The 16979-nt window shown below is 46.7% G+C and overlaps 3 protein-coding genes across 3 annotated transcripts; 1 reads left to right on the plus strand and 2 right to left on the minus strand.

The window, feature by feature from the left end:
• Window positions 1-5533: 5533 nt before the first annotated feature.
• ABOM_010158 (uncharacterized protein) lies at window positions 5534-6647 on the minus strand (the record flags this gene model as incomplete). The annotated part of the gene is made up of 3 exons (XM_022537286.1): window positions 5534-5638; window positions 5698-6582; window positions 6636-6647. The coding sequence occupies 3 exons, from the start codon at window positions 6645-6647 to the stop codon at window positions 5534-5536; spliced, it is 1002 nt and encodes a 333-aa protein (XP_022385593.1).
• Window positions 6648-11707: 5060 nt separating this feature from the next.
• On the plus strand, window positions 11708-15598 carry ABOM_010159 (putative nuclear migration protein; the record flags this gene model as incomplete). The annotated part of the gene is made up of 3 exons (XM_022537287.1): window positions 11708-13578; window positions 13662-14731; window positions 14781-15598. 3 exons carry the CDS (start codon window positions 11708-11710, stop codon window positions 15596-15598), a joined length of 3759 nt encoding a protein of 1252 aa, XP_022385594.1.
• Window positions 15599-16001: 403 nt separating this feature from the next.
• Window positions 16002-16454, minus strand: ABOM_010160 (cytochrome b5-like heme/steroid binding domain-containing protein; the record flags this gene model as incomplete). Its single annotated transcript, XM_022537288.1, has 2 exons — window positions 16002-16079; window positions 16278-16454. The coding sequence occupies 2 exons, from the start codon at window positions 16452-16454 to the stop codon at window positions 16002-16004; spliced, it is 255 nt and encodes an 84-aa protein (XP_022385589.1).
• Window positions 16455-16979: the final 525 nt, after the last annotated feature.

Genomic DNA, 16979 nt, shown 5'->3' on the forward strand with positions numbered 1-16979 from the left:
CTGTTCACAACTCCGCGCAACGTGGAAATATATAGAATAAAGAAAAAGGTCAAACAGACGCAAAAAAAAAGTATGTCGAGTGGATGCTTGTCAGAGTTTCTTGTGATAAAACACGCAGAGGTTTTATTTTGCCTCAAACTGTTTCCGCCACGTGAGGGGGAAAGGGAGAGGAGGCGATACTTAGAAGAGCGATCGCCAGCAGTCGATGTAGGAGTATGTAGGAGTATGTACGATAATATTGGGAGAGGCGTTTTAACGAGCCTTTCTCTTATCTCGTTCGCGAACGAGGAGGGGGAGGGGAAAAGGTGCCGGTTTCCAGGAGGTAAGAAAGGCTTGGCCAGCAAGTAACAGAATGGATGAGGGGGGCGAAACCCAAACTAGCCACGGAACCTCAGGGTTAAGTATCAGGATGAAGATCTGGACGTGTAGGAAGAGGGAGAAACTGGATAGAATAACAAAATGTCAAAATGAGAAAGAGGAAGGGGGGCAAGGTGTTTCTAGAGGGTCAAAAAAAAAAAGAAAAAAAGGGAAGTGAAAAAGGCGAATAGAATAGAATCACAAAATAGATAATGAAATGAGGCGTTGGAGACAATGATCCCTGTCGGAGACCAAGAGCCGTCTCTTAGTTTTGGATTAGCGTGTTTAGTTAGGAGTTGGTGGGTATGCGGTATTGATGGCTTCTTTCTTCCCTCTCCCTCTCTCTTTATCTTTATTTTAGTTTTTGTTTATTATTTTTGTTAACCTTCTTGAAATAATTGACTAATCCTGTGCGCTAGCTTATTAATAACCCAAGTTGGGCGCTAATCATTTATTCCTTAACTGACCAGATTGGGTGGAGAAATCTGACAGGAGGGCAGTAAGAAAGGCTGGATTAGAATGGTGATAGCGACGAAGAGGGGAAGGAAAGTAGAAACCGGCAGAAGCAGCAAGAGAGGGGGCAAAGAGAGTGGAAGAGAACCAACTGTAAGACCTAAAAGCATGAGAGAGTCACTTAGTGTCTATCTGGGGCTTGAAGCTGGAACTGGAACTGCATTTGGTGGATTGGGACATGCAGATGGACCCGCGCAGAGTGAGTGGGGATTCCTTCCGGGATGATGTATGGTTGGTTGATGGGTAACCTTTTTTTTCCTCTGTTTATTTCTAAAAGGTACCGTGCCTGAATTCTATCAAAATGCAAAACCTGAACATACATTGGCAAAGCATAGGGTACTACTAAAGTTACATCGAAAATGATGCAATCCCTGATTTTTAGCGTTTGATTGACTGTATCAAGTTCGCAGGTATCCAATCCTAATCATTACATCGCTCAGATACCATCTGTCTACTGGTATTTCTCCATCTACAAACTCGATTCTGGTGAGATGTTCGCAAGAATGGGATTGACAGGAGTACGTACGTAGTATCAATCCTTGTCCTTCGTGGCCTATGAATAACATCAGAGTTATAACAGCTCCCGAGACTTTTTCCTAATCATTCAGTACTTCGTAAGGTATTCTGGTCGATCTATTAGGTCTTAGGCCGTTTCTTCGACGCAAAATTCCCACCCCTAACACAGTTCTGGCCTCCTTGACCCGTCCCACATCCAGGTCCAAGAAAGTCCGTTCGGCTTGATCGAAACAGTTTCGGGTAGACACGAGGTGGGCGTATGGTAACACTAAGTTCAGGGTGCCCCCCACTACCACAGACAATTGGGATTGTACATTCATTTTTCTCTGTATGTGTGCTTGCAACAATAGGAGTTGATCCATCCTTCGGATAGGGTCATGCCCAGGTCAGGCAGTAAGGCCGTTAAATCATGGCAGTCCTTTATACTGTACCGGCAATCATATAGTCCGACTAACGTATACCAAGTGGCATTATCAAAACCCAATCCGAAGACGGTTTTCCTGTCTTCTTTCTTATTTTATTGGTCTTTTCCCCGGGCGTGCCTATCTTTCTAGGTAGAATAATCGAGAGGGGCGACAGTAGATTGCGCCGGTGCCGCACCCATCACGAGTCTTTGCAGGTCCACACGGGGAAGGAAGATAGAACATTCCGTGGCCCCTGGTGGTCAGGCTAAAACCAATCTTCCTAATTCCCGGGAATACCTAATAATTGGGTTGTCGTAAGCTTTGGAATTTTATTGCCGTAAAATTCTTGGACTCTTAAGGCTGTCTTGTTATATCTTATGGTGATCCAAATATGAAAATGACCGCAGGACAATGCGATAACGTGTGCATTGTTCACACTTACATGTTAGTAACGTCTCTTCCCATCAAATCGCCGATTTTTTTTTTATCCTCTTCTTTTCTTCCCCTCTTTTGCTTCTCAATTGACTCTGCTGACATTGCCATAGGCATGTGAAATTCGAACAAAAAATCGCCCCATCTGGGCTTAGCGAGAAATTCGTTCGACGAAGAAAATTCCATGACAATTACCTATAGTGGGGACCATCTTACCCCTATTGTATCATTGGGGATTTCTCCTAGAGAGTTAGCGGTACTATATGCAGTATGTGCTCCGTACCATTAGATTGGAATGCTAGAATGCTACAGTGTACTAGTAGTAATAAGCGAAATGACGACGACGAATTTTATTTCTCACTCCTTTCTTTCTTTCTCTCTCTCTCTCTTTCTTTCTTTTTTCATTTTTTATTTTTTCCCTGGATCCCTGCTAAACCCAATAAATGCACACTCTGCCGGAGAATCCGTCCGATAACCAGTGCCGGGCCGGTCCATCGCTGGTTAAATAAGGTTCCACGAGCTAACAAGGATTAATCATCTCATCGCTTTAGTTAACTACTACATAGTAGTAGTTAACTGGATTATTTTCGCCAGCCAGTAACTAACTAGTTAGACAGGTATGGTTAGTCATCATATCATTGTTCCCGTAGGCAGCATGAAAGTATTTATTTCAGAACCTGTAGACTTTATTGTCACGTTGTCTAATGATTCTCTTCAATGTCGACGTACCCAATTGCCACCCCCTCTGTTTCTATTTTTGCATCACACCGACAACACTTTATCGATGAACAGCCGGGGGGGGAGCCCAGGCAAGAAAACAGCGAGAAAGGTATAGGATGGGAAAACCTATTCTGTACTCCGTAGCTTGGTCGGATCCCCTCTCTGTTGTTCGTTTGCTTTAATTTAATGATTTATTTTACTTTACATTATTTTGTTTTTCAGTTGGCTGCAGTGGAGCCATACCCAGCGGCAGAGTTAACTCTCCAATATAATGATAGCTGCACAAACAAGGCATAGACTTTCCTCCACAGCACTGCAATGATCATCTGGATGGAAGGTACATATCTGACACAGACTAGAACATCTCAAGTCACTACTACATTGATTTTGGTTATATACTGTCCACCAATTTCCGGAGTCCGAGTTGCTGGAAGTCCGATTCTTACCGCACCGACAAGATTTTGGGCTCGCTTTTGCTTCCTAGGCACCGCAAACTACATCATTGAACATACGAAGTCGATGACCTTGATATTTGCCTCGTAACAATTTTTATGCTGTGCTCTAGGGTTGCCCATACCGAATGTAAATAACCAAGCACCAGGGAGCATATTATTTGGAGATTGATGAAAGCGCCCCCCGAACTTGGCTTAGGTGTCTAAGGTGGGCGCTTGAGCATCCGCATGCGGTGCCGATGCTCCTGGCAACCAGAAATACAAGGTACGTGAGGAGGTATTTAATTTGTGCACTTGTGCTTGCGCTATGCGATGTTGGTTGCCCGCCGGTTGAACTCAGGAAACAAGTCAAACCGCAGCATTACTAGTACTTTAATTCATGATGTTTCCACTTTGGGCTAGCTAGGTATAAGGCGATAGCTGACTGGTCCGATGAACGACTGAGTAGCTGAGATCCGCCTGGGGATCCATGAAGACAAGAACCTCGGTAGAACTCGTACATTTGTTAGCTTGAAGGAAAAAAGGGGAAGGCGAGGCGAGAAGTTTAAGCGGACAAGCAGGTTAGAGTGGTAACGCCCGCGAAATTAAGGTATGTACCCAGAAACTGGACAACAAGCTTGGTAGGAACTTGATTTTGTACACCTTACCCATTTGTGGATATCATCATGGAGCTGGAGTAGCAGCAAAACTAACCATATTTGGGCAATTCCGGTGCACAAGTTCCAGTTTTTTTTTTTTTTTTTTTTTTTTCTGTCTTTTCTATTCCCCAAGAATTCTTACATACGCTGGCATCCACAATAATCTCCCGCCCCATCTTCCACGTGGGTAGCTAAGACTACAATGATCCGAAAATGTGCAAGTAGATATCTGTCTAAGCTACTAGCTCTCAATAGTCGTCTTATCCTAATCAAACTGACTCAAAACGATTTGTTGATTTGCTACCTGTGATGGCTTATAGGTGATGGAATGCACACTAATGACCTAGCACTTCTATTTATACGTCTCTAAGCATGTTTTTCATAATGGTTAGCTAGTACTTATATCAATACATCCTGTATACTAGAACAACAATTCTGCATTGTAATTCGCAGAGTGCTCTAGAGTCAACATTATTCAAACCGAAGACAAGACGCACTTTCTAGTTACCTTAGTTAGGGGCCATTTCGCTACGTTAGGTACCTGCTGCCTGGTTCAAGGTTCCCGAATCCTAGTGGAACGTTTACTACCATTGTACTTGGGTGTATGGCCGAAACGATTTGCGCTACCAGACTGTAGAAGTACTAGTACGCTTACGGGGGCTTGAGATGTAGTGGCTATAACGGCGAGCATAATGTCCGTGACTGACAGCAGCCCTTCTTTGCATACGACGAATGGACCGTGGTGGGTGGATACTAGTAGCCTGCACGTATCTAGTTGTTGTGAAATCTTTCACATTGCATAGGAGACAATTAGGAAAGTTCCCCTAAATACATGACGCAGCACTGCCTCCCTACTAGCTTTGAATTACGGCATATAACAGATGCCATTAATGGCGCCGAGCTTTATCAGGTCCAGTTGCAACCTCGATCGTCGAGTCGAGAACCGGGCATTCTTCGTCGGATTCGATGTGCGTTGTGGACCATAGCTACTACTAAAGAATGTAGGTACATTTAATATAGAGTAGGTGGCGGCTTTACCGCTGATCTGGGATCGAGGTACCTATGTCCTGTATGCGATATATGAAGAACATCAAGTCACTGAGTTGAATTGCTCGGGATTATTTTCCGCACTAGTCACTAATTGACGGATTGATAGCAGGATCCCAACATCAAGGCTTGGGCTAAGACCCACGAGATAATCCTCTGATGCCCAACACCCGAGACGTTGGGAGCACAGTCACTCCACCCTAGTTCTAATTCAGTATTATGCACGAACCAGAACGCTTACCATCATTGTGAAGATCAACTGAGTTATTGTCGCATTATTTCGGTGCTCTAAGCGGTTGAGGAAGTCTAATATGCGGGGCAGTATATACGCAGTGCTCTGGTACAGGTTGGGCCATGTTTCGCATATCTGTTTGCCACTCCCCCCTCGTATAATTTCTAGCGCTGTCATATTATCAAGACGAGACTTGAAACACTGCCTTGTGCTAGGACTGCACTACTGATCTTCCAGTGGCAAGATATCTGGTGACGGACCAGCAGGGATGATCAACTGCGAGCTGCCCGTTCGTTTGCCAATTGCCTTGAGGTAGCCAAATTTGTACTGCAAGCTAGAGTTAGCGGTTGACCCAAGTCAGTTAAATCTTAAAGAATGCTGCTTACGATGTCAAAATATGTTGTCTTCTTAAAGGCACCCCCCCGCGTTTGTTTGGACTCGTCAAAGTATAGCCGACGATACCAATCATGGATTCGTGGATAATCATGCCGTATCATCTTGAGGTTGCATCTAAAGATGAGATAGTACGCCACATCAAACCGGGCAATTGTTGTAAACAGGCGAATATCAGCCTCCGTTATGTTTTCGCCGAATAGATATGGCTGGTGCCCTGGCTGTGCTAGGTGGTTTTCGACACGATCTAGCGCCTCAAATAACGGGTAGATATTCTCTTCGTAGGCTTCTTGTGTTGTTGCGAACCCCGTCTTGTATACCCCATTGTTGATCTGATGGTACACCCATTCATTCATCTCATCGATGTCCTTTCTCAAAGGCTGAGGGTAGAGCCCTCCACCCGGCCTGTTAATTTCACGCAACTCATCTGGCAGTAGATGGTCAAATTCGGTATAGAACATCCGGATAATCTCGCTACTTTCATTATTTACTATTGTCCCTTCCTTCTTGTCCCACAGTACCGGGATGGTGTATCGCCCTTCATACGCCGGATTTGCTTTGGAATATAGCTGTCTCAGCTGCGTGAACCCGTAGAGAGGATCCTTCTCTGCTGAACCCCAGCGGCCTGAGAAGAACCACCCGTCAGGTCCCAGCTCAGGATCCAAAACGACCAGCTGGATGATTTCCTCGAGACCTTTGAGTAATCGAACGATGTTGGTCCGATGCGCCCATGGACAGCCGTACCCCAAGTATAAGACATAGCGGTCTTTTTCGGCAGGAAATTCAGCCGCGGGATCACTAGACACGGACGAGCGAAATTCCGAAGCTTTACGCCGAAAGTGTCCATCGGCGTCGGCGTGACGGTAGACTTTATGTTCCTGAAGGCCTTCCTTAGTACGGAGGCGTCAATGTCATGAGATGCCCTACATACCTGCTCTGTCATGACTCTCCTTTTTTTCGAAGTCAACTTTGGTGAGCACGTAAAATAACAGTAAGGAGGCAGTCTAAATGTGTCGGCTTGGGTGAATTTGATTTCAATGATTTGAATTTGTAATCAGTGGGCTGACAAATTTCAGTGCTTCTGTTGCAATCAATGGCGTTACCTGCTGTGTCAGCGTGAGGGGTAAACAATTGTATTCATCAGTGAAGCAGTTAAAATTAGCCGTCAAGCAAAAAGAAAATATACCCAAGAACAAGCAACCAGCCAGTAGTTAAAGTGACAATGTTGGTCATCATCCATGTTGGACTTATAGCGTCATTCCATATCTCATCTCTAATTGGACATGTACAGTACCGTGGCTTCATTGTCACAGGACCATAAATGAGAGAGTCAGATAATTTCTGCTCTTTTCATAACTTAATATATGCCATGTGTTTATGGCTTAACTGCCACTTGAATGCCAAGTTGCCGTTCAACCTCAACAAAACCACCTGTGTTCAACTCGATCCAAAGATCCACATATCCCTCTTGCTTTGCCTGAGATATATCTTCTGTCTCTTCTTAGAACGTGCAACGTATATTGCCTGAAAACCTTGTGCTTTGGTGGCCTTCAGGTCTGAGAGATAGACTGCCACCAGGGCGCAGTGACTGTGGTACAGATCGAAGCGGGCGGCTGCCCCGCGGTACACCTGAGGGGAGGGTTTATATGCCCCAAAATTCTATGCACTGACTATATCCGTGAAAGGCAAGGAGCCATAGCGCTGGAGATCCTCTAGTAGAGAGACGTTGCTGTTTGACAGAGTGCACGTGCGGAATCTTCGGCTCAGCAGTTCCAGGCCTCGCACGCCGTCAGGCCACGGAACAAGTCGGTGCCAGCGGAGCGATAGATCCCACTTCTTGCTGTCTGTGAAGAGATTCTCGATCCTCCGTTGCTTGAGTAGCTTGGACAGAGCAGTGTGATGGTGCTGATCGACCGAAACGAAGCCTTAGAAAGGGTCAAACTTGGCAGTAAACTGTCCATAGGGCTGTTGCCAATCTTCCGCAACAGAGAACCAGTCTGTGAGGGTCATCTGTGAGACCCGTGCGCGTTCGTCCGGAGGAATAGACTTGCGGGGATCATGAAGGGCGCGCTCAGTGGCATCGTTCAACTCTCTTGTGACGGATGGGCACCATTCAACAACGGTTCCGAATACGTCGAAGGACAAGACTTTGGGAAGTATATTGATTGACATGCTGTGAACTTTGACCTTTTACAGCGTACATATATTTAACTAACTCTGGGGCATTGACGCCAAGGTGTTTCACCAGCTTAGTATGATATGCAACGTAGTGATTTCATATGTATATACTATCAACAAAACGGAGCATCATTGTTCATGTCATCGTTCTTCCGACTGTGCTTGCTTAGTCAGAATCATGAGAACATTATGACTTAATCATTAATAGAGGAGCAAGCAATGACGAACTGCGACTCTTGCCACAATTCTGTTCATCGCGAAGCGAGATATTCGCGAATACGCATGTGATGTGGTAATTCAGACATGGGTCAACTCATAACCTGAAAAAGGAAAAAGGAAAATATATTGTTAGCTCCAGAAAACTACAGACGATCATTAGATCCATCACATTATATCACTTGTTCGCTGCTTCAGATTGATTATGTGACTACGGAATATGCGATGCCGGCAAATGGAGGGCCATGCATGTCTTTATTGTTAGCTGACGAGTGACGACAACGTAACTGGGTCCCATCCGCGTTGACAGCTGCAAGCTGGCTGATCCCCAACGGCGCAATCCTGGTATATTTCGAGTATTTTAGACTTGGATGTGCATGAAGATATCCGTAATTCGTGTTACACACAAGGCGTCGGAAAAGGTCTGGAGACTTCGGCAATGGGAATCCCCCCCTCAGGGGAAACGACAACAAAACAAAGAAAGATAAAAAAAAAGACTATTTCCAACGGAGTGGTTTCCCTCTTTCTTTCTCCTCGGGAATTTTTCCTTTTCCTTTTCCTTTTTCTTTTTCGTTTCCCGTGTAATATCTGTAGTCTGATATATCAATTGAACAAAGAAGCCAGCAGCCTTGTCGAGCCTCGACCGTCAAGGGCTATATTAAATACATTAATATTAATTTAATCCATTGTACAATGACCTGTCAACTTTTGCCCCTGAACTAAAGAGAGAAGTATGTCTTGCCGTGTGGGTCGCTCGATGAATCCCAGTTGCGAATCAGGAAAAGTGTTATGCTTCTAATCCAGTACGCATGACCTAAAATAGTTTTTACCCTCACGTTCCCTTTTTTAGTCGGGAAGAGCACACGTTCCAATTTCCAGCTAGCTACTAGGTACCTATACGGAGTACGAAAGTTGGTTGGGTAAAGTTCGAACGGTGGGAGAACTAACGGAGAAGCCACCCAATTGTGATGGATAGCCATCGGATTATAGGTTAGGGTTGGTTATCTCCTCAAATTAAACCATGCTAGTCTCGAAGCCAGTCACAAGCTGGTATGTAGGTACTAGTAGTAGTAGGGACTTGTACTAGGTTACAGTTCGGAGATACTCTGTACTAGCAGTATACACTTGGTAGAGCCTCCCCCGAGTCAGGATTATCTTTTCCTTTTTCCTTTCTTCTTTCTAGTAACAATACGTTTGCAGCAGTACTATTATTATTATTATTATTCTTCTTCTTCTTTTGGTCATATATCTGATTCCAAGGATCAGCAATAGAATGACCAGTGAGCAATTTTTTGCAGCAAGGGTCGCCAGCTCCGATCTAATTTCCGAAATGGGGAAATACCCAGAAAAAATCGGTGCCGAAGAGTGGAAGAAGTGGAGAGCTGACCTTGTAAGACCCAAGGATCCTGTTCGGGTGCTTCCTTTGTAAGTTTGTCTACCCAAAAAGAGGTGGATAAAAACATCGGACTTGTTCCCGCATCCCATATGTCCGTAGGTACTCCTGGTGGAAAATTGCTCTCGACAACTGAACGATGTCCAATGGCAGCTGAGTCAGGGGCAAAAGTCGCTGATGATGGATGGATTAGTTGAACCTCTCCATTGCATAGCTATCCATATACTTTCATGTACAATATGTGCTCTATACATACATTGAAGTAAACAGTATTAATCGGATTGATATCTGGTCACAGCTAATTATTTAAAAAAAGAACGCCTTATGTGATGTGACGGTTGAATTAGGAGAGGCTGAAACACGGACCATGGGCTCTTTGGGAAATTACAATGGACGATCGCTTGAGAGGCAACAGAGCCAACGGTTTGCCTTCTCTGGAGACATCGTATGATTCGATCAGGAGAAAGAGAAACAAGAAGGGGAAAAAACTATCAAAAGAAAAAGCCGGCATGGATAGTCACAGGAGGAATTGGATTGATGGAATTAGTAAATACATCCATCGGTACGAAGCAAAAGTAACAATCAACGCTTGAGTATAGGAAATATCATTGGAAAGATACAGTAAAAATCAATAACATGAAGTTGGACCAAAATCACCAACGATATTTCTTGTCCAATTCAATTAATTCACCAGCAACCACAAGGGAGGAGCAAAAAAAGAAAACGAAAAACACAACCGCATCGAATTGTGGACCCCCTTCAAACTGGTCCGAAAATCAAATGGTTGACATGAACCTCCTCTACCTAGTCCACTGAACTAGTCGAAGGACTACTCCGGAGTATGGAGGATAGACTCGGGCTCTGCTTTTGCTCCGTACAATTAAATTAACACAATTGGACGATCACTGGACTAACCGCTCCTTCGTCCCCTTTCCACTGGCTGAAGTGTCTCCTTTTTTTTTGACTTTACTGTACTTTTCCTTTTCTTTTTTTTTTTGTTTGTTTTCCCTCAACCACCAAAAGCTGGCCAGCCTGGCGGTTGACTTCTACCTTGTTTCACATTTTCCTACCCTCCCTCCTTTCCTTTTACCCCCGTAGGACGATTGGCCTGTCCAATCTTTGCTTGAATACGATGGTTTTCTTGCCGGCCGCTGCAGGAATTACGAGTACTATCACTCTTACAGCCACAGCCGATCACGCGCACTCTGATTCGTCTTTTGTACCATACCGCTTTTCATGCCCGGGAGTTTTATTTTGTACTACTCCGTACTCTACTACTACTAGTACTAGTAGTCTACATACTTGCTCTCACTGGCAGCTTAAGTGGAGACGTTCTTTTGATCCTCCTCACTAATCGGGAGCGTGGATTTAGTTCCCCATCCCCCCTAACGAACACCCCTGGAAGAACTAATGCTTTAGCAACTTAGCCACGGCTTGTCCTCACGTCGTGCACATCCCGATGCTCGGACAAGTTCTGAGGTCGCAGCCCGCAAGGCTCATTAGCTCTTGATCGTCCTTGACCTAACGGGTCTCATACAATGTAGACCGTGTCCCCTTCCTCCTCAGATCTTTTTGTCTAGGATCGATGAGACCCTTGGTGGGCGTCAGTCTCGCTCGCTGACTCCGCCTATCTTTTTTTACTATCCCTAAACGCGATCTACAATCTTCTCTCCTCCACCTCCCCGCGTCGACGAGCCAATTCAGTTCTCTCATACCTCTCCCCCTTTACTGGGTGGCTAAGGAAAGCCAAGCTCTCAGGGTATCCCATTTGCTATTGCCTTTCTTTCTTTGTGCCGTTATCTTTTTCTTTCTTTTCTCATTCTCCCTGACCCCAAGCGGAGTCTGAAAGACTGTGCAAGGCCCTCTCTGTGATTGAGGAAGGGTAGCAACTAGATCTAAGTGTAGGTGGAAAGCCTACTGCCTTTCCTCCCAACCACGTCTATCTTGACCCATGCGTGCAAATAGCTGACGCAGCTCATTGCGGCGAACCAGAAATCCCCTGCTGAAGATCTCATCAGCAACTATAGCTGCTGGACAGCGTCCATATCTCCTGTCGTCTTGTTCCCTACCCATCTGCACCGTCCGGAAGGTCAGATGGACCCCGCATAGCGCAGCTCTTCAATGGTATAAGGTGTGCGAGCCCGGTTGTGGTTGTACTTCAATAAGCCTCTCAAATCTGCGGTTGTCTTGAAGTCTTGATTTTCTATTATCAAGTGATGGCAACAGAGACAGTCTCCCAGATTTCCCCTGCAGAGGTGTTCCCCACACCCTCTACCACACCTCGGAGAGGTCCGTCTATGCATTCCCGTGGAGATTCCTCTCCTGGCCCATCATCGTCGCCGCCATCTCCATCAAACCAGAGTTTCTTCCTCGATGGACGCCGTGACTTCCAAGATGCCACGTACGAGGACACCTTATCGCCGCTAGATCCCAGGAGGTTTACTCCAACACTACATGCTTCACTTGTTTCGGAGATTTTGTCTTTACGGCGGGACGTGGAGAGTAAAACAAAAGCCATTGATGTCCTGGAGCGAACTCTGGATGAATCGCGTATAGAGACCGAGGATCTCAATGAGCGTTTATCACAGAGTATCAAGGAGACGCGGTCTCTCAAACATCAGCTACAGCTTGTGGAAGGGGGTACCTCCTCAGCTCTTACGGAGCTCTCAAGGGAGAGAGATGAAGCGCTAGAGAATTTCTCAGATGTTCGAAAGAAACTGGACCAGGCACAAAAGAAAGCCCGCAGTCGGGAAGACGAGATCGATAAGACATTGGAGCTTTGGGACCGCGATAAGGAACTCTGGGACGGTGAGCGTAGAAATCTGGAACGCAAGATCCATGTTGTTGAGGGGCGTCTCAAGGTGGTCTTGACCGAAGTGGCAGCGGTCCAAGCAGCTGGCAATTTCCATCAGATGCAAAACCCTGATGGGGCTGGTTTGGCCAAAGACGAAGCCACGGGGAAGGACAGTGATACTGCGAGCGCCCACTCGAGCAGTCAAGGGAGACGGCGGACCAGTGTCACAAGCGTAAGCACTGACGGGAGTGATCTTCATGATCTTCGGTATTCTGTGGCGAGTGTTGTCAATATACCCGGTGCGAAACACGACGGGATAAACCTTGCGCAAGAACTAGCATTCGACGAGGAAGATGAGTTTGATCTGCCTGACGATTATTTTACCCCTTATTCACCTGAGGCACTCCCGGAAGAACGCCCAACATCAGTTCATTCGCAATTGTCCCACACAATGGAAATGGGAGCAAAGGCGAGGAAGATCCTGGGCCTCTCTCTCCATAGTGTAGAAAGTTGTGGATTCAAGTCGGAGCCTAGTAGTCCCTGGAAGCCACCCCCAACGGCAGCAACGACAGCGAGCTATTGCTATCAAGATGCTGGAATCCAATATTCCCCCCCTCCGTCCCCGAAGTTGCAACCAGAGACTGGGCCCGTGGCCTGCGAGAAGGATGCTGGAGGCCGTAACGACCCTGTTTCATACCAGACGAAAGACAGCAGCACGTGGATGGCCCCAGTAAATATGGTATCGACATCTTCTCAAACTGTCGGTGATTCGCCCACTCCACCTTGGACTCCTAAGCTTGGTGAATCATCGCCGCCATCGAATACCCCTGGTCAGGCTGTCATGGTCTCTGCATCAATCCAGACAGAACAACCTATTGCTCCTGAAACACATGAGCAACGTGCCAATTTTACCCATACCTGTCCTAGTTCCTCAGATATTGAGGTCCCAATGATTGCAATTCATCCACCGTGCTCTGAGCCTTCTTCGCCTCGAGGGAGTGTGGTTCTGCCACCACAAACTAAGAGTGCTTCTTGCCAAACTGACTTAAAGACTGTTGTCGATAGCCGAACAGTTGCCATACAGACAGAGGAAATTCGGATTGATCAGCGGCCTGTCAAATTGCCTGCGAGTTTACTACCGTCTGCCATCCCAGATTTACCCCTTCGTACCAATCTTCAGGATCCTCCGATCCAGCCATATCACGCCCCACCTCCAAGAACGAGGAAAGAAGAGATACCACCACCTCCTCCTATCCCAGCCAAGCACCCGCACGAAATAAACCCCACGAGCGCGTACAGGCTTATCCCGGTAACAACGACAACGGACCGTTGTCTGATGAATCAAAGACAGATTTGAGACGGCCCCTGAGATCCAGTAGTCTCTTTGCCGGATTTGACCAACCAAGTGATGAGGAAGCGTCCCCCAAGACGAAAGATATTTTCACTGATGATGAGCTACTAAACCGACCTTTCGCTTCATATACTCTGAAAAGAGGCAAATTGGTTTCCACTCAGGGGTATCCTAGCTTAGACGAGACCACCACGGAAATCGATGAGCACATACTGGACGCAGAAGCACATTTGTTTGATGCAACGGCCGACCTTGAGATGAAAAATCCAAGTAAATCTTCTCGGATAAGTCCACGAACAGGAGTAGTGCCCTCGTGGACACGACAGCAGGATATACGCAGAGCGGCGATGATATCCAACGGGGCAGCTGCACACCAGAGAATACGGAGCCCCAGCGAGCCAAGTCTCGACGGTAGTGCCAGTGGCGGTTCTAGTATAGCTCCCCCATTTCCGGTCCCCATACGACTCAGTTCGCGGAAGTTCCCAATTAAGGGCCGCGATGGTCAGCAGAGTCCCACTCCTTCGAACCCCTGGGACTTTTCTGACCATAGACGGCCATCAATCACTCGGCAGCCTACTTTGCGGCGAGTGCGGTCTGCAGCCGCAATGTCTCAGGCAGAGCCTGACCGGCCTGTAACCCGATCATCACCTACCATATCAGCATCTTCCTGTGCGGCGGATAGTCCTCAATATCCGTCTCTCCCACTCAACGATATCACTACTCCCCAGCGGATTAGGCGAGCAAATCAAGGGCGATCTAATGATAGCGGCCACCCCACACGCGCGTTTTCCCACCAGCGGGATGATTCCACGGCGACATCGGTCCAGCCAACTAGTGTTGTTGATGCTATTGCCCAAACAATGGTAGGAGAATGGATGTTCAAGTACGTTCGTCGGAGGAGATCTTTCGGCGGAGTTGGTGAATCCAAGGACAACTGGGAAGGCCGGAATGTCGAAGAGGTGTCAGCGAACATCGCCAATAGTGGATCAAGGCACAAAAGATGGGTTTGGCTGGCTCCGTATGAGCGAGCGGTTATGTGGAGTAGCAAGCAGCCAACAAGTGGACCAGCGTTACTTGGCAAGAGTGGCAGAAAATGTAGGTTCCCCTTCATAAGTTTGTACTGGATGCCGCTAACTACGAGCAGTGACAATTCAGTCTGTCCTTGACGTCAAAGACGACAACCCTTTACCAAAAGGATTTGACCCGCAAAATCAATTCAACCGATCCATCCTCATCCTTACCCCCGAACGAGCCCTCAAATTCACCGCCACCACCATCGAACGACATTACGTTTGGTTAACTGCCCTGTCATTTCTGAGCCATTCCTCTATGGGCCTTCATGACCTCGCAGCTCTACCGCCTATACCGCAGGAAGAGTTTGCATCTTCCGCGCCCACAGCGACTTTGCGTCGCAACCCGATCCGTGATTCTATAAGAATCGCCAAAGGCCGACCAAGGCCAAGACCGAGAGGGAAACGAGCATTTAAACATCCTGAGCCGGTTCCAGAGCTCCCGGCAGAGGTAGATATGGCAGATGCTGCTGATCCCCCTACGATTCCCCGGTTTTCCAATCATTCGCGCAAGCGCAGCAATACGACTCCCCGAATTCCCATGATCCGCAGTTTCTCCAATCAGGGTAGCGTGCCATTAATGCCTCCAACGCAAGGCACTTTTCAAAAATATGCTCCGTCCGCTACGAACAGTGGCCAGAGCATCGCCAGTGGCCGTACCTCCGAGGGCAGCGTAAGAACTGGTAATTACTTCGACGCCATTGGCACCGTCCGCATGGAGGCGTTCATTGACCAGACCGAATCTAACCAATACCATGCGACACGTCCAAGGCATTCACGGAAACCTTCGAGTCCTTGGAGCCCGGGAAGCCAGCGATTTTATGACCTTGATCACCCAAGGTATAACGATTACGAATCTTTTCATAATGACGACCCATTCGGAGGATTCTAACGCATTGCAATAATGTTGTGGGCGTGGTATTATCCTCCAGGGTGATGCATACATACCCCTGGACGAATCACCAGGTTCGAGAATCAGTAATTGTATGTCTTGACATATGGCATCTGCATAGGTGCCCGCTACCGTTTATATTCGCACTTGATACCACTTTGGCTACATCGTTTTGGAAGGAACATTGTTTTGGAGCTGGGCGTTGGAATCATCTAAAAATCATTGGCATTTATTCTAGGATAATCAACACTCCGCAGGCATATGCGTACATGAAAAGGTAGTATTGTGCAATGTAGTGCTAAAAGCGTAATCACGCCGGCATAAGTGGCCGGACCATGTAGAAAAGGTTAGGAGAAAGACACATTTCCCTTCTATAAGACAACACATACTCGAACATTCTCGATCACAGCTTTGCAGCCTCCTTCACTTCCCCAATCTTCAGCTTTGGCGTATACTTCTTCAGCACACCCTCGTTGTGATACTGGTCATAGTTAGCACCGATCAACGTGTATAGACTGGAGGGGAATTGAAGCAAAGGAGATACGGAAAAGAGGGAGGGGGACGAGAGAGGGAGAATCATCAGAAATACGACGACATGGCAGTAGTGCCTGGGAACCAAAAAGAAGGATAAGACAAAACAAGACAATCAAGAAACAAAGTGGTAGGGAAGTCAAGATACCTTCCAAAACTGCTTGCTAGCGTCTTTCCCCGCGACACGCTTCAAGATTTTCGCGCCCCCGGGATGCTCATCCACGAACTTGGTCACATCGTACACATTCTTGTCGATGATGATATAAAGGCCTTTGTCGGCGTTGTTGTGGGAAGCGACGTCGGCGGGCGTGAAGGTCTGGGACATTTTGATTTTCTTTCCTTTTCACGTTCCTTGTTCACTTCTTTTGCCCGTGGGTCAAGTGGTGTTGTGGTGTTGTGGTGATGGTATTGTAAGTACGGAGGTAAATATGTTCCTTTGAATCGATTGATGATGATGATGATGATGAATAAATCCGGGGTCAAAAGCGGAGAGCTGACGATGGTCTGTCAACAGTAGGAGCCGAGGTTAACCTTCCTTCTCCGTGCCGCGGTCAGTAGTCTTGAGAATTGAAATATCCGTGCCGTGATTGGTCGTTCGTACCGTTGCTACGACCTCCACTCCTACAGAGAGTTACTAAAGTTATTGGACAGGTATTTCCATCCAGTATCAATAAAGTATAATAATGTCGTCGTGTATAGTGCTGTACATATCTGGCGAGAGACTGTAGATAATAGCCGAGGTACATCTCCAAACTGTTTAATTCATGCAAAGAACATATACATTAGGACTCAATAACAATTATATCATCAAGACAAGTGGTCGGTGGTCAATGGTCAATATAAATACATG

The sequence above is a fragment of the Aspergillus bombycis genome (assembly GCF_001792695.1).
Source record: "Aspergillus bombycis strain NRRL26010 chromosome Unknown contig00101, whole genome shotgun sequence".
NCBI lineage: Eukaryota > Fungi > Ascomycota > Eurotiomycetes > Eurotiales > Aspergillaceae > Aspergillus > Aspergillus bombycis.